Below are 22,103 nucleotides of genomic sequence, written 5' to 3' on the forward strand. Positions count from 1 at the left end.
GGATGAATTGACTGTATATGCATAAATTTCTTTCTGGGCTGTCTGCTGTCCTGTTGAACTGTGTGTTGCTTTTGGTGCCAGTATACCGTACAATTTTGATATTAGGGACTGTGATACCTCCAGCTCTGTTCTTCCTCAAGATTGCTGTGGCTGATCAGGGTCTTTTGTGGTTCCTTACAAAGTTTAGGATTTTTTTTTTGTTCTTGTGTGATGAATACTATTGGTATTTTGATCGGGATTATGTTAAATCTGTAGTTTGCTTTAGGTAGTATACACATTTTAACAGCATTAATTCTTCCAATCATAAGCATGGTGTGTCTTCTCATTTGTTGGTGTCATCTTTAATTTTTTTCACTAACATCTTATAATTTCCAAAGTATAGGTGTTTCACATCCTTGGTAAATTTATTCCTAGGCATTCTATTCTTTTTGATGCAACCATCTTTTTGATGTTTTTTTTTAAATTTATTTTTCTGCCAGTTTGTTACTAATGTAAAAAAAACAGCTGAAGATTTCTGTATATTAATTTTGTATCTGCAACTTACTGAATTCATTCATTAGTTCTGCTAGTTTTTTGGTGGAATCTAGGGTTTTCTATGTATGGTATCATTTCATCTGCAAACAATGACAGTTTTACTTCTTCCTTGCCAATTTGGATGCCTGCCTGCCTCTCCTGTCTGTCTGTATTTCTCTCTCTCTCTCTTTCTCTTTCTTTTTCTCTTTTTTTCTCTCTCTCTCTTTCTCTCCTCTTTCTGTCTTTCTCTCTTTCTCTCCTTCTTCCTTTCCTTCCTTTTCCCCTTCCTTTCCTTTCCTTCTTGTGTGAGTGCTTATAGCTAGCACTTCCAGTACTGTGTTGAATAAAAGTGGTAAGTGCATCCTTGTCTTGTTCCTGATCTTACAGGAGAAACTTCCAGCTTTTCACCATCAAGTGTGATGTTATCTGTGGGTTTGCTGTGTATGGCCTTTGTTATGATGATATATGTTCCCTCCAAACCCACTTTCTTGAGAGTTATTATCATGAACAGATGTTGAGTTTTGTCACATGCTTTTGGTGCATCTGTTGAGATCTGCATGTGATTTTTATTCTTCATTTTGTTAATGTGGTCTATCTTGATTGATTTGCAGCTGAGTCATCCTCTCATTGCTGAAATAAATCTCACTTTATCTTGCTCATTGATCCTTTTAATGTGTTGTTGAACTCAATTTGCTAATATTTTGTTGAGGATTTTTGCTTCTGTGGTCATCAGGGATATTGGTCTATGATTTTCTTTTTTTTTTTTCTTGCAGTGTCTTCACCTGGTTTTATGGTAGTGCTGGCCTTGTAGAATAGATTTGGAAACATTTCCTCATTTCTTTGTTTGGAATAGTTGGAGAAGGATAGGTAGTTTTTTATTTTCTGTCTGGATGGATCTATTCATTAATGTAAGTAGAGTGTTAGAAGTCCATGACTGTTATTGTATTACTGTCATTTTCTCCCTTTATGTTTATTAATATTTGCTTTGTGTATTTAGGTACTTTTGTGTTGGTTGCATAGATACTTACAATTGTTATAGCGTCTGAGTTGGATTGATTCCTTTATTATTATGGAATGCCCTCTTTGTCTCCTGTTACAGTCTTTGTTTTAAAGTATGTTTTTTTATGTAAATTTTGCTACCCCAACTTTTTTTTTTCACTTCCATTTGCATGGGATATCTTTCTCCATTTTTTTCACTTTCCGTCTGTTTGTTGTAACATGTGAAGTGACTGTCTTGTAGGCAGCACACAAATAGATCTTTTTTTTTTTTTTTTTTATCCATTCAATAACCCTTTGTCTTTTGACTGGAGCATTTAGTCTATTTACGTTTAAAGCAGTTATTGGTAGGTTGTACTTATTGCCATTTTGTTCATTGTTTTCTGGTTATTTTCTTAGTTCTTTGTTTCTTTCTTTTTCTCTTGCTCTCTTTCCTTGTGATTTAATGACTCTTCAATGTTGTGCTTGGATTCCTTTCTCTTTTGTGTGTGTTCATCTATTATGGGATCTTGGTTTGTAGGTTTGAGGTTCATATATAATACCCTATGTATATAGCAGTTTATATTGAGTGGATGGTCACTTAAGTTAAAACACCACATTTTTACTCCTTCCTCTACATTTTATGTATATGACATCATATTTTACATCTTTCTATTTGTGAGTCTCTTAACTAATTTTTTGAGTATACTTGATTTTGCTACTTTTTTCTTTCAACCTTCACACTAGCTTTATAAATGATTGATCTTTATGTTTGCCTTTACCTGTGAAATTTTTTCCTTTAATCATTTCGGTTCTAGTTATGGCCTTTTCTACTTAAAAAAAAAGTCTTTGTATCATTTCTTGTATGGCTAGTTTTGTAGGGAACTTCTTTAACTTTTGTTTGTCTAGGAAAGTCTATCTCTTCTGAATGAGCCTTGTCAGGTAGAGTGTTCTTGGCTGTAGATTTTTTCCTTTTAGCACTCTGAATATATCATTTCACTTCTTTCTGGCCTGAAAAATGTCTGCTAAAAAATCAGCTGATAGCCTTATGGGGTTTCCCTTGTATGTAACTATTTGTTTTTCTGTTGCTGCTTTTAAGATTCTCTCCTTATCTTTAATGTTTCCTATTTTAACTATTATGTGGCTTTGTGCGGACCACCTTAGGTTCATCTTCTGGGAGGCTGTTGTGCTTCCTGGACCTGGAGGTGTGTTTTATTCCCTGCGTTAGGGAAGTTTTCAGCTATTACTTCTTCAAATACGTTTTCTGCCCCCCTGCTTTTCTCCTTTTGGGACCCCCATAATGCAAATGTTAAGATGCTTAATGTTTTCTAGAGGCCCTTTTGCCTACTATCATTTTAAAAATTTTTTTCTTTTTGCTGTTCAGCTTATGTGGTTTCTGCCACCCTGTCTTCCAAATTGCTGATCCATTCTTCTGCGTCCTCTGATCTGCTGTTGATCCCCTCGAGCGTATTTTTCATTTCAGTTATTTTGTTTTTTCAGCATTTTTGGTTCTCTTTTCAATTTTTTATCTCTTTGTTGCAGTTCTCACTGACTTCATCCACTCTTCTTCAAAGTCCAGTGAGCATCCGTGACCATTACTTTGCATTGTTTATTAGGTAGATTACTTATCTCTGTTTTGTTTACTTCTTTTTCTGAGGTTTTGTCCTGTTATCCCGTTTGGAACATATTTCTCTGTCTCCTCATTTTTCTTTCTCTGTATTGGGTAGTCAGCTCTGTCTCCTGGTCCTAAGGTAGTAGCGTTATTAGAAGGAGTCTTGTGGAGCCCAGTATTGCAGTCCCTCCTGGTCACCAGAACCAGGTGCTCCTGGGGTGTCCCCTCTGTGGGTTGTGTGTGCTCTGCTGTTGTGAGTGGGTGGGGACTGCTGTGGATGTGCTGGTGGCCGGGGCTGGCCCTCAGTCCAGCTGCCTACAGTGACCAGCCATGACCACTGTGGGCACAGTGGTGGGCACAGCTGGACTTCAGTGTGGTAGTCTGAGAGGCCTGGCTGTAGCTGCTGTGGGAATGCTTGGTGAGCGGCCGACCTTTGGTGCAGCTGGTTAAGAGGCCTCTGTAGCTACTGCCGGTGTGCTGGTGGCCAGGGTGGCTCCCTCCCTCCCTGGGGCAGGAATTGCTTTGGATTTGGATGGGCCCCATCCTGACCAAGGCTGCCTGCTAGGTGCGGCAGGAGCCACTTTGGAGGAGTGCCAGCAGGAACAGGTGAGTTGGGTGGGACTAGTCTGAAGGGAATACTGGGCATAGTGTTAGCAAGGTAGATGGATAGTGTCAGAACTGGCTCCTGCCAGTGCTGGGCCAGCAAGACTGAAGGAGGGAAGAAAAAAAAAAAAGATGCCTACCAGCATTTTCCATAATTTCTTCAAACATTTCTTTCTAGAATAGTAGTCAAGAGAGTAGATACTGGGTTCCAACCCTGCCTCCATTATTTACTAGTTTTATAGCATTAAGGAAGTTACTTAAAATTAGTGTCATAGTTTCCTCAGCCTTACAGTGAGAATATTAGTACCTTCCTCATATGGTTATTTTTAATTTAGATGAGCTATTACATATAAGGCAGTTAGCACAGTGCCTGCCGTTCAATATATGCTAGTTATCATTTGTAATACTTTTCTTTTTGGTGTATTTTTTTTCTAATTTTTAAAAAATGTTTATTTATTTTTGAGAGAGAGGGAGAAGAGTGAAACAGAACATAAGTGGGGGGAGGGGCAGAGAGAGAGGGAGACACAGAATCTAAACCAGGCTCTAGGCTCTGAGTAGTCAGCACAGAGCCCGATGCGGGGCTCAAACTCATGAGCCATGAAATCATGACCTGAGCCGAAGTTGGACACTTAACCAACTGAGCCACCCAGGTGCCCCTCTTTTTGGTTGAATTCTGTTTACTTACATCTAAAATAATTTTCTTAACTCTTTTATTTTTAGAGTTTTAATAATTCCTACTTCCAAATATTTCTTATTCTCAACTTATTTCACTTACTGTGAGGTTAGATCTAAATAGAAAAACCTGTATAAAAATTACCTTTGTGACTAGTTACTAATATTAAAATCGAGGGGCACCTGGTTGGCTCAGTCAGTTAAGTGTCTAGCTCTTGATTTCGGCTTAGGTCGTGATCTTAGGGTTGTGGGATCAAGCCCCACATCAGGCTTTGCACTAGAGTGGAGCCTGCTTGAGAGTCTCTCTCTCTCCCCCTCTGCCCCTACCCTTGACTTGTGGTCTCTCTCTCCCTCTCTCTCTCTGTCTCCCCCTCTCTATCTCCCCCTCTCTCTCTCTCTCCAAAATAAAAAACAAATCTATACATTTTATTTCCATTTCATGCTTTAGCTGCACAGTTTAGGTGCACATACACATATGTATGTGTATGTTTTCAGCTGTGCCTCTCTAGGCTCTTTGGTTCTTTCCATCATTTGTACATTTCCTGTAAGTAAGGATAGCCCCTGGGATATCTTAACACAGGTTATTTTCTCTCTTACAGGAGGAGGCCTCAAAATAAAATGAAAAAATCTCCCGTGGGCAGCTGGCGTTCCTTTTTCAACTTGGGGAAATCATCATCTGTTTCTAAGCGGAAGTTGCAGCGGAATGAGAGTGAGCCTTCTGAGATGAAAGCCATGGCTCTGAAAGGTTGGTGCTCTCCTGCCCTTCCTGTGCTCTGCTGCCGGGACAGCAGCCCACACGGCCGCTCCGCACTGCCCGTCCCGTGGCGCACTCTGGGTCTGTAGTCAGTGTATAGTTATACTGTGTTTCTGTATGGTGTGTCCACGGTTGTGGTGCTACCCCTGAATTGTCTTCTTTTATGCGCAGACACATACATAAACACATAGAAGTACCCAGTTTCTTGTGGGAACTGTGTAGATTATATAGAGTGAGAATGTGGTTAAAATTCACAACATACTCATAACATAGTTTTGTATATTGCTGTTCATACAAAATAACTGCCGTGGTGTTAAGTTTATTCATGTACATTTATATAGATTTAAAATGTGATAAAACCATGTTTCAGCATGCCTTTTAAGTTTATAACTCTTACAACCAAGGAATCTATCTTTTTCCTGGGTAATTCATTGATGAGAGTATCTTATTATATTAAAGAAATCGCTTACTGTTGTTGAAAATACTACTCGTAACAATAGTTTAAAATCCATCATCTGCTGACATTGACAGCTTCTGAATCTAGGAAGGATAGTAGTGCTTGAATGTTAGAAATACAACGTTCAGTTCATTTAATTCATCATTCGGTTTGCCATCATGTACTAAGTAAGCATATACTAGATATATTGATAGCAGCCTCTCAGATAAAAAGAAAATTAAGATACTGCCCCTACCTTCGGAGACTTACTTGGGAAATCATATGTGTAAGAAGATAAGTTTCATTCAGAATCATAGCAGTTGAGGTAGATGTTTGTGTGAAGTATTTATGGTAGGACATGCCAATTTGTATAGGGAAAGGGACTAGTGGTCAGAAATACACCCTTTGACTTGGTTTTTTGAAAGATAAGTAGGGATTCATGTGATCACCAAGAGGCTGAGAAAGGTATTTCAGGAAATGAGAGTAAGGTGTGTGCTCATGTGTGGAACAGGGAACTTGGCTGGGTACATTATGGTACAAAAAGAGGTTTCGGTCCCTAGGGGCCTTGAGTGCTTGTCAGAGTTTTGGTTTTGTCTTCCATTCCTTTGGGGGTTATCAAGTGGCTTTAATAATGTAACACGATCACACTTGCATTGAAGAAAGATGACTTCAGCAGCAGTATAGGGAGTATATGGGGAGAGAAGAAGACTGGAGACTGGACAGTAATTAGGAGACAGTTACAATTGTACAACCAAGAAACAAACAGTGAGTGTCTGGAGTAAGCAGTGACAGTAGAAGTGGGAAATAGATTTGAGATATTTAGGAAGCAGAATCTACAAGGCTGAGTGACCAAAGGATTGTGAAGGATGAGAAAAAAAGAGGAGCAAAGATCATTTTCAGTTCTCATTAAATGATTAGGGAGATGGCATTATTCATGTAGGGAGTAGTAGTCTGGGGAAGAAAAACGATGTGTTTATTTTGGACACGGTGAGTTGGACATGGCTAAGAGATGATTAGTAGTATGGATCTGGAATTCAGTAAAGGGGCTTAATATTAGGAGAAATATGGATTTGGAAGTCATCAGCAAACGCTCAAGGATGAAAACTCTGGAGAGAGATTTTATGGGGGAGCCTGTTGAGTGAGAGAAGCAGGTTGGGAACTGAATCTGGAGAAAAGCAGTGTTTAAAGGACTGGAAAAAGGAGAGTTGTTACGAAAAGAGTAAGAGGAAATGATTACAGAAGGATAGGCAGTGGACACACCTTACTCTCATTTCTGTGATCACCAGAAATCATGGAGGAGGGGTTTAAACAGAAAGTGTCACCAGTGTTGAGCGTGGCCAAGAGGTAAATGAGGATGATGATATTTAACAAATAAGATCCAACATATGTAATCAAGGCACTGTGTTAGTTTCCTAGGGCTGTCATAACAAGTTGCTACAAATTGGGTGACTTAAACCAACAGAAGTTTATCCCCTCATAGTTCTGTAGGCTAAAAGTCTGAAACTGAGGTGTCAGCAAGGCCATATACCCTTCAAAGGATCCAGGGAAGAATCTTCCCTCACCTCTTCCAGCTTCTGCTGGCTCTTGGTGGTGTCACTCCACTCTCTGCCTGTCTTTGCATGGCCTCCTCGGTCTCTGTGTCCTCTCTGCTTAGAAGGACACCAGTCATTAGATTTAGGGCTTATCCTAAGTCTAGTATGATGTCATCTGAAGATATCATGCTAGTCTTTAGGAAATACAACGGAAAGAAGTTTTAAAATTCATCTGTATTCTCAAGTTCATAATCTTTTAGAAGAGATTTTTCACATAGGAAACCATCTGAAAACAAGACAGCACCTTATATAATATAATGCTTAAATTGAATGTGATTGTCAAAATGTAAAGCTGTTCACTCTTGGCAGTTTAAATGTGTATAGAGACGAACAGTGTTCCTTTCCTCTACATCTGTAGCAGTGAATAAAACTTCACGCTATTTGGATTTCCTTCTTCAGGTGGCAGGACAGAAGGAACCCTCCGTTCAGCTAAGAGTGAAGAATCTCTTACTTCTCTCCATGCAGTCGATGGTAAGACTAAAAGCATCAATTGTTTTATTCTTTATTTCATTAAAGAACACAATTGAGGATATTTAATAAGTACATGCTTAATAAATAGGCTATAGACTATCATTTCCAAAGAATCCTAATATCTAGCATTGTCCATTGATATTTTCATATAGTACCAGTCTCTCATTTCCTCACTTTGACATGATTGCTATTCAGTTTACATAAAAATAGGTGAAATGTTTTAAGTTAGCCATTTATATTTATTAATGCCCAGTGGAAAATGATGTATTTCTTGCTTTAGATTTCATGAAAGCACAGTCTCACAAAGTATAAAATGAAGCAGCTTTCAGACTAGTAGTCTTTTGTCTTGTAAATGGCTTAACCTGACATTAAATTTCATAGATAAGATTGATTATAGGCAGTCCTCATTATCTGAAGATATATCCTCAGTATGAGGAGAAGAAAACTTGCAAGTGAATCCTCTTAAAATGGCGACCAAAATTCTAGTGAAGGGTACAAAATGGTTTCACTGCAATTTGACAAAACTAAAAATCAGGAAAGTAAGTTTTTTAAGCCCCTACTTGGCAAAAGTCAGGTTATAGTTGCAGTTATGTACTATGTTTTAGACTGAACAGTGAACTGCAATATTAGAAGGACGTACAACTTTTTTGACAAAGCCATATAATAACAAATAGGACCTCCTTTACTTCATGTTTGGCATATGCAGCAGGATTGTAAAGAAGGCCCTTTTGGGGGCTCCTGGGTGGTTCAGTCAATTAAGCGTCAGACTCCTGATTTTGGCTTAGGTCATGATCTCATGGTTTTGGGATCCTGAGATTGAGCCCTGTGTTGGGCTCCGTGCTCACTGTGGAGGCTGCTTAAGATTCTCTCTTGTTCCCTCCCTCTACCCCTCCCCCACTTGCACTCACTCACTTGCTCTTGCTCTCTCTCTCAAAAAAAAAAAAAAAAAGGCCCTTTTTACAAAAATAATCAGGAGCTACATTGATTTCCCTAGGGCTTTCTTAATCTGTTGATATTAAAATCATGTTTTTGAGGTATCCTGGGTGTCGTCATGCTGGTCGGATTTCTCATCTTCATTTATTAACTCTTCTAACTGCCAGATCCTCATGGACACGTGGCTCTGCTTGTGATTCAAGAAACCCTCACACATCCCTTAGTTGGGTGTCTGACATCTTAAGGGTTCCAAGATTTTCCATTTCTCTGTAGTTAAGAGAATGACTCACAGATATAATGAACTGGACTGGGTAGATGCCAGTATTTTTAAAAAATATTTTTAGTGTTTATTTATTTTTGAGAGAGATACAGAGAGACCGAGTGCAAGCAAGGGAGGGGCAGAGAGAGAGAGAGGGAGACACAGAATCCGAAGGAGGCTCCAGGCTCCAAGCTGTCAGCACAGAGCCCGATGCAGGGTTCGAATTCACGAACCGTGAGATCATGACCTGAGCCTAAGTCAGACGCTCAACCGACTGAGTCACCCAGGCACCCCTGGGTAGATGCCAGTATTAAGCAGAAAATAATATTTTAGTATAGATTAATTTTATAAGTGGTTAACACATTTTGAATGCATTTATCTAGTTCTTTATAGTACATTTTCAACATGGTGATTCTAATAATTGTAATAGAATGGTGGGATAGAAGATTTCTTTTACCAGTGGATATTTAGCAATATCATAAAATCATGTAACAGTCTACTGTGGAAGGACTCTGCCTGAGAAACTCAAAGCCTATACTCATTAAAGAAAAAAAATGAAATTGTTTTTGCTTAAGTATCTGAAAAGAATCCTGTACTAAATATATGTAAATACTTTATGGAATTGTAGGGAGTTTTTAGTTGAGATGTTTGCTTTTTAGAAATGTGGTTATTATGAGGATTTTTCCTGCCAAAGAAACAAAAACAAAAACAAAAAATCCCCTTTGCTATTATATATCCAAAGTACTCTTTTAGTGGTTGATTCTGTCTTAGAAGTCATGTGTGAGATGAGTGATAAACTAAGACCAGAAGAAATGAAATCTTGCCCAAAGTCACCACAGGAGTCAATGTTGGACTAATAATAATAGTTCTGAGTCCTTTTTCCTGTTGAAACCATAAAAGCCTGCATTCTCTCTCTGAATATTATCAGATGTTTTTGTTATTTAGCTTTTGGTTTGGGAGTTCCAACTGTACGCCCAAGAGACAATTTCTGGAAAGAAACTGAGACGTTAACATTTTCTTACCCTACGTAGTGCATTACTACTCTACTGACTAGGTGACTTTCATGGTGTTGTGTATTGTGTATCATATGCATTCAAATGTTGATAATGTTATCCGTTTTTGCCAGGCGATTCCAAGCTGTTCCGACCCCGAAGACCCAGATCTAGCAGTGATGCACTGAGTGCCTCTTTTAATGGAGAAATGCTGGGGAACCGCTGTAACTCCTATGATAATCTGCCCCATGACAATGAAAGTGAGGAGGAAGTAGGGCTGCTCCATATTCCAGCTCTTATGTCTCCTCACGCAGCTGAAGATGTTGACTTGAGCCCACCAGACATTGGAGTAGCCAGCCTGGATTTTGATCCCATGTCATTTCAGTGTAGTCCCCCTAAGGCTGAATCAGAATGTCTGGAGAGCGGTGCCTCCTTTTTAGATTCATTAGGATACTCCAAGGATAAACCAAGTGCCAATAAAAAGGATACAGAAGCAGGTGGTAGCCAGTCGCAGACTCCAGGAAGCACGGCAAGTTCTGAAGCCGTCTCTCCTCTGCAGGAGAAACTGAGTCCATTCTTTACCCTGGACTTGAGCCCAACTGAAGAGAAGTCATCCAAGCCATCCTCATTCACTGAAAAGGTTGTCTACGCTTTCTCTCCAAAGATTGGACGGAAACTAAGCAAATCGCCTTCAATGAACATATCTGAGCCAATTTCAGTGACTCTTCCCACTCGGGTATCTGAAGTCATTGGTACGGTTTCAAATACAGCAGCTCCGAATGCGTCTTCTCCAACTTGGAACAAAAGCATTGAAGAAAGTGATGTCATAAATAGATCCCCCACCCAGGTAGTAAAGATGAAAACAAAAGAGAGAGAGTCCCAAGAAGGATGTGAGTCTGAAGTCCAGCCCCTAGACCAGGTGGCTGCTACAGAAGTAGAGTCACCAGGGAAAGAGGAACAGGCCGTCTTAAGCAGTCAGAGTAAGGCTGTACCTTCTGGACAGACTCAGACAGGTACCATTTGTTTTTCTCCATTCTTTCTTTAAGCTAAGAGGGATCATCAATCCTGTGTGCCATCTGTGCCTTTTAAGAGAGAAATTTGCTCCACAGCTAGCCTTTAATCAAAGAGAATGTTTTTTTGTTTTTTCTGGGAGGTGCTGATGGCTCAAAGCCCTAAATTAAAATCAGTCAAACAAAAGTCTCCCAAAGGACCAATGGTCCTGCTCCAGACCTTCATAAAGTCCCCTTTTAAAGTCTTTGGACAGTCAGAATTCATGGATAATTTTTGCACAACTTTGTAGCTCTTGATTCTGTTTTCTCTTCTAATAAAAATACCTATATTATAGCCTTACAAGTTAACCAGCCAGCCTACACCATCAGATGTAAAAAACAAAAACAAACAAAAAAAACTATTCTTAATAACAGTCTTCAGGCACTTGAAGCTTGTTTTCTAAGCAATCTTTTCTGAGCCCGATGAGGGACCCGCTTTTTTTTCCCCCTCATCTCTGTAGCAGTTCAAGAGGAGATTGCAATCTCTAAACAATTTGTTTTAGTTTTCCTCCTGAACCAGATGTGTTTTCTACAACATTTGCATGTGGGATGGAAGTCATGGATTGCCATTTTGAAATATGGAAGGCACCTATTTGGTAGTGATCGGATGGGGAGTGTTTGGATTTCCAGTACAGGATAACACAAGCTACCTTTTCACTCTCATTTTCTTTCCCAATTTCCCACCAGGAGCAGTTACCCATGACCCCCCTCAGGATTCCGTTCCCGTCAGTTCAGTCTCTCTTATCCCACCACCACCGCCTCCGAAAAATGTGGCCCGCCTGTTGGCGCTAGCACTGGCTGAGTCTGCACAGCAAGCTTCAACTCAGTCATTGAAGAGACCAGGGCCCGCCCAGGCTGCTTATACGAATTACGGAGACCTAGCAGTGGCTGCAAACGAAGATAAACTGCCTAGTTCCTACTCTAACATCACTCTAGATAAAGCCTATTACCAAACTGATAGGCCAGCAGAGGAATCCCGCCTCCAGAATGAGGTATCTGGGAACTGTGACCAACCTGTAGCAGACACAGCAATTGGGAATCACGCTCATTCCAGTGCAACTGAATCCGGGGAGCAGCTCCACCAGGCAGACTTACCAGGGAATCATCCACATCAAACCTATTTATCTGGGGACCCAGAAAAGGCCAGAATCCCATCAGTTCCCTTAACAGACTCTAAGTCTGATGATCACATAAGCTTCTCTGAAGACCAGTCTGGGAAGACCAGTATGCCAACTGTCTCCTTTATGGATCAGGACCAGCCTCAGCTTCATTTCTATAGCGGAGATCAGTCTCCTTATCTTGGTGCAAGTGTAGATAAACCCCATCACCCTTCAGAACTTGCAGACAAATCTCCCACACCTTCTAGTTTGCCGAAGGACAAAATCTACCCTCCTTCTGGGTCCCCTGAAGAGAATACCAGCACAGCCACCATGGCTTACCTGACAACCGCTCCAGCGGCGGCTGAGATAAGCACCAGGGAAGCCAGCTGGGATGTGGTCCAGCAACCCACCGCAGCTGATTTTGCTGCCGCCACCCTCCAGCGTCCGCACAGAACTAGCCGCCCCCTTCCCCCACCTCCCTCCCAGAGGCCAGCGGAGCAGCTGCCCGTCACGGGGCAGGTACAAGCAGCGGCCAGCACAGGATTAAATAATTCCCACAAGGTAAGAAGGGGAGGGATTCAGGGAGATGAAAGAAATGCTTTCCAAAGGTATGTCATTTGTGAGCAGGGTGAGTCAGATACGACATTTATTTTAAGTCCTGTGGCAGGTTTCCATGAAACGTTTCCTATCTGAGGTTGGACCCTGCCTTTACCCTGATGCTGGTTGTTCTCTGAGGAAGGAGCAGTTACTCAATGATTGTTGTTGAATTCTGCCTGCTATCTTCTCTTCCTAAAGCATCTAGGTGGTTTCTTCTTGTAATACAGAGAGGTCATGATCAAATAAGTCACATTGGGCTGCAGTTCTCGGGGCTGCAGGTTGGTATTTTTTGTTTTTTGTTTTTTGTTTTTTGCCCAACTCCACCAGTGATTCATTGTGACTGTGGGCAAGTCATTTAGCCACCCTGTGCCAATTATTCACATGTGCACAATGACCGTGCTTTATTCTGCCTTTCTGCCTTACAGACGTTTTTTAGAAATGTAAGCGATTACATCATTTTAGGTCTTTTGTTATGTTCCTAGCATAAGCCAGCAGGTTGTTCTGCAGCCAGACATCTGTTGTGATGAGAGAATGTTGTATGCAGAATGCTGAAGTTTCTTTCAAATTTTCTTGTACTTTAGAAAAGTAGTCCATGCGTTTTGTGGTCACCGTGAACTAAAAGGACTTCAATATCTAGTCTTTAGTGGAGGATGCTGTTTCTAGCAACTGCTTCTCAGGAAGCACCGTTGCTGTGGGGGTCCCGTTTGGCTTCAGCTGCTACAGACCAGGGTGGAATAGAAGGTGGAGACAGACAGTAACTGATTTGAATGGCACATCAGACAGGTCACTTCCTTACCCTTCCCTGGATTCGGGGGCTTAAACTGCTCACTACCTGTCACTGTGATTCACTTCACAAATCTCTCCAGCTGGGATCAACTCTCCTTATTTAACAAAATGTTCTTGGCATGGAGGCTGAGCTAGATGGATAGACTAGCTAGATGGATGTATATTTTTGAGCTTGACTATACTTTAAAAAAATGTTTTTAATGTTTACTTATTTTTGAGAGACAGAGACAGAGCATGAGCAGGGGACAGGCAGAGAAAGAGGGAGACACAGAATCCGAAGCAGGCTCCAGGCTCTGAGCTGTCAGCACAGAGCCTGACATGGGGCTCGAACCCACAGACTGCGAGATCATGAGATCATGACCTGAGCCGAAGTTGGATGCTTAACCGACTGAGCCACTCAGGTGCCCCTGAGCTTGCCTATGTGTTTTGGTCTGCACATTAAGGTCATGTCATAAGCAGCCTTGTCTCACATTGAAGACTGATCGTAAGTTAGAACAGTTTTCCAAGGATGGTAATGGCTGCTGTAGCAGCTGCAGCACAGACCTTCTTTTCCTGGCAGCGAGGACAGACTGGCTTGCCGTCTTGACCAGTGCCACCACATGGCTTGGGAAATTTCATGCTGCTACCCCAAATAGCCTCAGAGTGTGGGTTACGAATCGAACAGTGTTTGATTCCACAGAGGGGAGCATAAAAAATAAGCTCATAATGTGGTCATCTTTCAATAGGTTCAAGCAGTTCCAGCTCCAGAGAGACCACCTGAACCCAGAGCCACCGATGACCCCGCACATGTCCTGGTCGGTGATGGCAGCACAGCCGTTCAGTGTCCCATGTCTGCTCCTGCTCTCCAGCCGGGCCTTCCTGACAAGGTGCGGGAAGGTGCCAGGGCCCCGCCACTGCACCTGCGCACCGAGTCTGTCCCCGTGTACTCGTCCTGTGGCTTTACCGCACCGGTGCCCCCAACCAGGACGCTGGAGAGTAAAATGGCCGCTGCCATCCACTCCAATAGTGCAGATCCTGCCAGCAGCGCCAGCTATCACCCCTTTGTCACTGCTTCTTCAGCTCCTGTGGACGATGTTCTGCCTTTACCACTTCCTGTCCCACAACCTAAACATGCTTCTCAGAAGACGACTTATTCCGCCTTCGCGAGGCCTGATGTCACCACTGAACCCTTTGGTCCAGAAAACTGTCTGCATTTCAGTATGATCCCAAACTGCCAGTACCGTCCCCAGAGCGTACCTCCACACCACAATAAACTGGAGCAGCACCAGGTGTATGGTGCCAGATCAGAGCCACCAGCCTCCATGGGACCTCGTTACAACACATACGTGGCCCCAGGAAGAAACGCGTCTGGACATCACTCCAAGCCATGCGGCCGAGTTGAGTATGTATCTTCTTTGGGCTCCTCCGTTAGGAGTAGTTGTTACCCTGAAGATATTCCTCCATACCCTACCATCCGGAGGGTACAGTCTCTCCATGCCCCTCCGTCTTCCATGATTCGCTCGGTTCCCATTTCACGGACGGAAGTTCCCCCAGACGATGAACCAGCCTACTGCCCAAGACCCCTGTACCAGTATAAGCCATATCAGTCCTCCCAGGCCCGCTCAGATTATCACGTCACTCAGCTTCAGCCTTACTTTGAGAATGGCCGGGTCCACTACCGGTATAGCCCGTACTCCAGTTCTTCTAGCTCCTATTACAGTCCAGAAGGAGCCCTGTGTGATGTGGACGCCTACAGCACAGTACAGCTGAGGCCCCTTCACCGCCTACCCAATCGCGATTTTGCCTTCTACAATCCGAGGCTGCAAGGAAAGAACTTCTACAGTTACGCTGGTTTGCTCCCACGTCCCCGGGCCAACATGACCGGCTATTTCTCTGGTAATGACCATAATGTAGTCAACATGCCTCCAACTGCGGAGGTAAAGCACACTTACACCTCATGGGATCTTGAGGACATGGAAAAATACCGCATGCAGTCTATCCGGAGAGAGAGCCGCGCTCGGCAGAAGGTGAAAGGGCCTGTCATGTCCCAGTATGATAACATGACCCCGGCCGTGCAGGATGACCTGGGTGGGATCTATGTCATCCACCTGCGTAGTAAATCAGATCCTGGGAAAACTGGACTTCTCTCAGTGGCAGAGGGCAAGGAGGGGCGGCACGCAGCCAAGGCCGTCAGTCCCGAGGGAGAGGAGCGCTTCTACAGGAAGCATCCAGAGCCAGAGTTTGATAGAGCCCACCACCACGGAGGATATGGCAACGGACAGTCGGAGAAACCATCCCTCCCTCAGAAGCAGAGTAGCCTCAGGAACAGGAAGCTTCACGACATGGGTTGTAGTCTCCCTGAGCACAGGGCACATCAGGAAGCAAGCCATAGGCAGTTATGTGAATCAAAAAATGGGCCACCTTACCCCCAAGGGGCTGGCCAGTTAGATTATGGGCCCAAAGGGATTCCAGACACTTCTGAGCCAGTCAGCTACCATAACTCTGGAGGGACATACATGACATCGGGGCAGGAGTCTCTGAGACTGAACCACAAAGAGGTGAGGCTCTCCAAAGAGCTAGAGAGGCCTCGGGCTAGGCAGCCTCCCGCCCCAGAGAAACACTCCAGAGACTGCTACAAAGAGGAGGAACACCTGGGCCAGTCAGTAGTCCCACCCCCGAAACCGGAGCGGAGTCATAGCCTGAAGCTCCACCATACTCAGCACGCGGAGAGGGACCCCACTGTGCTGTACCAATACCAAACACATGGCAAGCGCCAGGGCGGTATGACTGTTGTGTCCCAGTATGACAACCTGGAGGGTTACCACTCCCCACCCCAGCACCAGCGAGGAGGCTTTGCAGGAGGAGCGATGGGGACCTATGTGCCCTCTGGCTTCCCCCACCCACAAAACAGGACATATGCTACCGCTCTGGGTCAGGGGGCCTTCCTGCCCACAGAGTTGTCCTTGCAGCACCCCGAAACACAGATCCATGCAGAATGAGCCCCGGAGCAATAGAGTTGAAGCAGCCTCTGCTGGACAGTGGACTGTTCTATTTTTTTCAGTAACCAAAAAGATTAAAAAAAAAAAAAAAAGCTACAATTCCCCCCTACCACATTAAAACAACAAAAAAGAAAAATTACCATTTTTCCCCCTCCCTGCTTCATCACCACCTCTTCCATCTATAGACTGATTTTTGTCATTAAAAGAAATCTGAATGATTGTAAAGCACTGTGTTGAAAACCTAGTGAAGAAATTTGTCACAGACCATACTTGCCATATGGGGCTAATTTTGTAAGAGCCTGAGGACTGCCTTTCACCGAATTTGAATTTAACTTTGTCCTTCTTAGTGTTTGCTATATAGCGCAGAGCAGTTTCTGTCTATTTCCTGGTAGGCTTTTGCATTTTCTGTGGCATTCCTCCGTACTTTTTCAGTAGCCATGCAGATGCCCAGACTGACACTCAGTTGCCCTCACTTCCTTCTCCCTGACTTGGAAGGGTCTGGTGTGTTAAATTCGAACAGAGAAAAACTTCTCCCCGATCCTTCAGATGATTCTGTCAGACAATTAGCACATTATAATTACAAAAAACAATAAAGGAATTAAGACTTGAAGCATTTAAGAAAGAGTCATCATAAAATGTCAGGCCATTTAGACCCAAGCTGAACCACGTCCTTTTCATCCTTCTCAGAGTTGTTCCGTGCAGTTCGGCGAGCAGGCTGATGTCCACTGCAGAAGGGATTCTAAAGTGAGAAGAAGCTTCGTAGGCAGAACTCAGTGAACTTTGTTAGCACCACAGAACCCCATCAGTGCTTCTGATGTGTTGCCTGCCTTCAGTAATTTTTTTTCTCTCAATAATATTTGATAAATTGTAATCCTAGTAAAACATCTCACACCATTTGTTCTCCAAAGCCACTCCCCCCCCCCCACCGCCCCCCGCCATTGGGAGAAAAAAAAACAAACCCAGCGTGACTTGACTGGTGGATAAATACACATCGTTTATCATGATTACAAATTTACATGTTAATTTCTGTTTCTAAACCAGAATACAGGTTTCTTGGGAACTCTTAAAGTAGCTATGAATTACCTGTTAGTAAACTGCAAACCCCTGCAATAATTACACTTAGTGCACAGCCCCCTTGCACCAGAATTCTGGGCAGTTCACTGTTTACATCCTAAGGATTCACGTGCTGTTTGTTCACACTGTACTTGTGCAACCACAGTCGTCCTTAATTACCATTTACACCAGCATCGCAGGAATAGCTCTTACAGCTCTGCGGGCATGTTAAACATGTTGAGTACCCAGGACTTTCTTCTGAAAGTCACATTCTCGGTTAGAGCAGGAGCAGACCACTGTCTGGCCGGCCACTCCACTCCATCTTCTCAACACCCCCTGCCCCCCCCGAGCACATACGCCAGACTGACAAGGCAGTCCTATACTTAACAAACGAGTTTCGATTGTCGTGGCATTCCATAACTCTCAGTAATACTTGAGTTTTGTCCATGCACATGTTTGAAAAGCTCAGTTTGTAGAAGACACTAGGAGAATTTCATTCCATTTACTGGATGATTGCTGCTCTGGCTTTTTAAAACTTGGAATTAACTTTTATTTAGAGCAAAGGAAGAAATCTTTTACGAGGCTAAATACATGCTGCTATTATTGCTGTGAAATTGTATAAAGATTAGGATTCCTGCCAGTTCTTTTTTTTATTTAAAAGAAAATCATGTGATTGCATTTTAAGGGTTTATATTTAGAAAAAAATAAAGTTTTAAGAACACATTTATTTATATGTGGAGATACTCTATAAGGTTTTCTTTTGTTTCCCCAGAATTGATGAGAGGAATTCAGTCAATAAAGATCATGGTAGCAATCCTGAAATGCTGACCTGTGAAAGGTCTGTGGAAACGGAGGTCTCTAGATTAAACATGTAGACACAATGGGAATATAGTCACAGTGTTAGGAAAGCTGATAGGATACTTTCTTCTAGCACACAAACATGTCAGGTGCTACATACAGAATTTTGATCTTTGGTGAGTATGCAGCATTAACGTTTTTTTTTTTTTTAACCTTAACCATCTTTTTGTCAAGTAGGCAATGCATTATCCCTCTGAGGTCACACATGCCCTGTAAGTTCTCACCAGCAGCACGGAGCGTTAGAAAGGAGCCGGTATGACGAGGTACAGATGGTGTTAGTAACGGAGAGCCCAGAAGGAGGTGGCTGAAGGAGTCCTGTCCAGTCTTAATATTTGTGGATCTGTTGTCACACACATTGTTTACTCCTGAACCTAAATCTATTTTATGAATACTAAGGTTAATTCCTCAAAGCAATTACTTAATTAATGTCCTATGGGCTTAGAAATATCAGGTGAATATTTTGAATACAGAAGAATGACCCAAATTACTGGTATAATCGTGAAACACAAACTTTAGGTAAAATCTAGAGTTGTGTCACTTGATGTAGATACAGCCTTAACTTCGGAGTCAGCTCTTTGAAGGACTTTGCCTGTATCTTTCCCTTTCTGGTCTTGTAGGGTAGAAAGTGCACAGCAAATCACTGTGAGCCAGGTTACCTCAGCATAGTTCACCTTGTGTGCGACTTCACAAGCAGTAATTAAATGTTCGAGCTTTGATACGGAACATTGTGATCAAGGAAATGGAGCTGCCCTTGTGCATCAGACCCATAATTGAATTCGATTGGTATTTTCTTCGCCATGTCTCCAGCTTGTATCTTTTTGGCAAAATTCCAATGTCCCAGTTTGGTTTGACTGAAATGAATATGCCCTAGACGTCTGGCCAGAGACTTTGCTGACCGCCCCAGAGGTGCCATTTTCTTATTAATTTCATCCGAGTCTTACTGCTTATTGTATTCAGTTTCCTTTAAAACATGCAAGTTTCCGGGATGGTCCCACGGACAGGGCCTGCACACTTTTATAATGGCAGAGCATTTTTTTTTTTTTTTTAAGTTAGAGTCAGGTTGAAAAATTCTAGGACTATGTAAAGAAGAGGGACCATTAATATGAGTGGAGATAGAAGACTGGGTGACCACATGGAAACAGCAATAGACACATATGGCATAAATTTGGAATGTGCCCTTTGAGTTAAAAACGGAGCCTGCAAAGTCCAAATACCCGTTCCCAGCCCCGTTTGTCAGTCATCCATTCATTATGTTGGCCGAGTATCGTCTGAGCAGTGTGTGTAAGGAAATAATAAGGAAAGCAGAAGTATGTCAGAAAGTTACTTTCCAAATGGTTAGAGGCATGTGATTTTCAGTACTGTGTGTTACGGAAATGTCAGGAATGGTATACTTTAATGTTGGTGTGCACAGAGGGTCTTTTTTCCTTTTCTGATTAGTACTGTTAGCGTTCAAAGACTAAAAATGGTTGTTTCACAGTTTAGATTCTAAGGTAGCAAAACCTGATTTTTTCAGCCATGACCTGCATGAGAGAAGCATCCTAGGAAGTCTTAGATCATACTTTTGAGTTCTTAACTTTAATTTATATAGTGTTTTTTTTTTATGTTTTAATATTTTTGTGAACTGGTGTAAATTGTTAATGCATATAAGCTTGTGTATTTTTGTAAATAGTTTTGTGATTTATTTCTCGACCCATATGTAAATATTTAGAGTCTCATTTCTTCAAAACTTATTTGAAGCTGAGTTGTGGGTTTGGGGTTTTGTTTGTTTCTTTGTTTTGGTTGGGGGAGGGGGGAGAGAAGAGATTTTGTACTCCGATAATCCAGATGGAGATATCTTGTGGTTGAAAGCAAATGTCCCACTGAAAGCAATTCAAATATCAACAAAATTATTTCAGGTTAAAACAGACTTCTTTGTGTATGTGTTTCCTTTTCAACCTAATATGGCTATAACAGAATGGGGTAATTGGGGATATTCAACAACATTCAAATCTGAGTGTATGACACATTATGATACCAAATGGAATATATTTGAGGGAAGAGATTTAACATCTCCTGTTTTTATATCTACTTGCCACAGTGTGCCGCCTGGCCAGGTTTTTCCCAGGTCAAACAGTCACTTAGGAAGACAGAGACCTGTTGCACTGTGCTGGAAGGTGTAGACAGACTTGCCTTGCCCCATCTAGGGCTGCCCCAAGGAGCCCACACCGTCTGCTGTGACCTGACTCCCAAGCTGCCAGTTTCAAGGAAACTGAATTGGCTTCTGAGCTCAGGAGCCCTCCACAAGGGGATTTGAAATCACCACCACATTTCCAAAGATTCCCTCAAAGCATCTTGGACATCCTGTTGACTTTTCAGAGAGAAATGACCAGAAAGGAGTCAGCTCCTACACTCTGTGGCAAGCTGGTTTGTGGCAAACCCAGATGAAGAAAGTACTCGACTGAGGCAGGTATTGAACTTAGCCTGGCTGCCTGACCGGGGGTCGAGAGCAGATGCCTGTGCCAGAATTCTTCTCAAAAATATTTCCCTATCAACCGGTATTTGTTGAAAAACACGATATTCAGCTTTTGAAAGCTTAGTTTTCCTTTTGGGAGTCATAAATTACAAATCTTTATCCTAAATTATTAGGGCCTCTCCCTCTTTGCCTGCAGTAGAAAAAGTTGCCTGTTTAGTACCAATGGCCCCAGTGAGCCAGCCGTTTTCTGTATACCTGCCTACCGCACTACATGCTGTCAGCAAACGTACAACATCTGCTCTAGGTAAGCGTTCCAGACCTGAACACGTGTTCCCATGGAAATGGCTCTGATGGGATTAAAGAAAAGACCGATATGGCATTCCCTGTGGGTCTTCTTAATTTTCTGGGATTCTCATTTCTTTACCAATAATTTCATCTCCAAATTTCCTTCACACGGATGAAAATCTAGTGCTTCTTAAAATGTGTGTTTATCATTGAAGAATCAGTGGCAGACACATTAGTGTGGTGTTTGAGACTTTAATTACTTGTGGTTCTACGGGAAAAGGCACATTTTAATGTAATACCCCGACGCAGTGAAACCTTGGGCATCTGCAAGCACTGGAAGTAAGACCTTTTAGCTGGTCACGTTTGTCACGCAGTTGAGAGTGTACATCTTAAAAACACAATTGTGATGCCTAATTTTTATATTTGTTTAATGTCTATTTTTGAGAGAGAGAGAGAGAGAGAGACAGGGCATGAGTGAGGGAGGAGCAGAGAGAGAGGGAGACACAGAATCCGAAGCAGGCTCCAGGCTCTGAGGTGTCAGTGCAGAGCCCGATGTGGGGCTCGAACTCATGACCTGAGCTGATGTCAAACACTCAACTGACTGAGCCACCCAGGCGCCTCAGCCACTTGTTCATGTTTTAAACTGGGCAAGTGATTCTTAAACTTACAATGTATATAAAGCATCTGGAAAGCCAGTTAAACATTCGATTTCTTGAGCCATCACCACATAGTCTAATTCAGTAGGTCCGGCCTGGACTCAGGAATCCACAATTTTAGCATCCACTACTTGTGATTCTGGTACAGGTGGTTAAGTAGTGATCTAGACAGCGTATTTAATAGCCTTCTTTGAAAAAATCACTTTCTACTTCATTTCGCTTCACCACTTTTTCTCATTTTTTCTCATTTCCTTTGGTCACCTATCACTTTAGTATTACTAGAACACAAATTTATCATTTTTTTTGGTCCCCAGTGTTTAAATACTAAGCCTAGATTAAATGATTTATAACCATGACACAGAGATATTAGGACCAATTGAGCTGACAACATAGAAGACAGTTCAACATTCTCTAAAACTGGTAAAAACAATACCGATCACTACAGCATTGATTCCAATTACATACATAGTTCTTGTA

The 22,103-nt window shown here is 42.4% G+C and overlaps 1 protein-coding gene across 6 annotated transcripts in view; it reads left to right on the plus strand.

Annotated features, from left to right (window-relative positions):
- ARHGAP32 (Rho GTPase activating protein 32) overlaps nucleotides 1-20,139 on the plus strand; it is a 298,544-nt gene extending 278,405 nt beyond the window's left edge. For all 6 annotated transcript variants that reach the window (XM_060605213.3, XM_078432952.2, XM_078432951.2 and 3 more), the window contains 5 exons: nucleotides 4,975-5,120; nucleotides 7,557-7,628; nucleotides 9,947-10,825; nucleotides 11,549-12,522; nucleotides 14,070-20,139. In XM_060605213.3, the coding sequence (XP_060461196.3) occupies nucleotides 4,975-5,120; nucleotides 7,557-7,628; nucleotides 9,947-10,825; nucleotides 11,549-12,522; nucleotides 14,070-16,322 (4,324 nt within the window). In that variant the 3' untranslated portion in view covers nucleotides 16,323-20,139. The remainder of the gene's footprint in view (nucleotides 1-4,974; nucleotides 5,121-7,556; nucleotides 7,629-9,946; nucleotides 10,826-11,548; nucleotides 12,523-14,069) is intronic.
- The last annotated feature ends 1,964 nt before the right edge of the window (nucleotides 20,140-22,103 follow it).

Source organism: Panthera onca, chromosome D1 (assembly GCF_046562875.1).
Source record: "Panthera onca isolate mPanOnc1 chromosome D1, mPanOnc1 haplotype 2, whole genome shotgun sequence".
In the NCBI taxonomy this organism is placed as follows: domain Eukaryota; kingdom Metazoa; phylum Chordata; class Mammalia; order Carnivora; family Felidae; genus Panthera; species Panthera onca.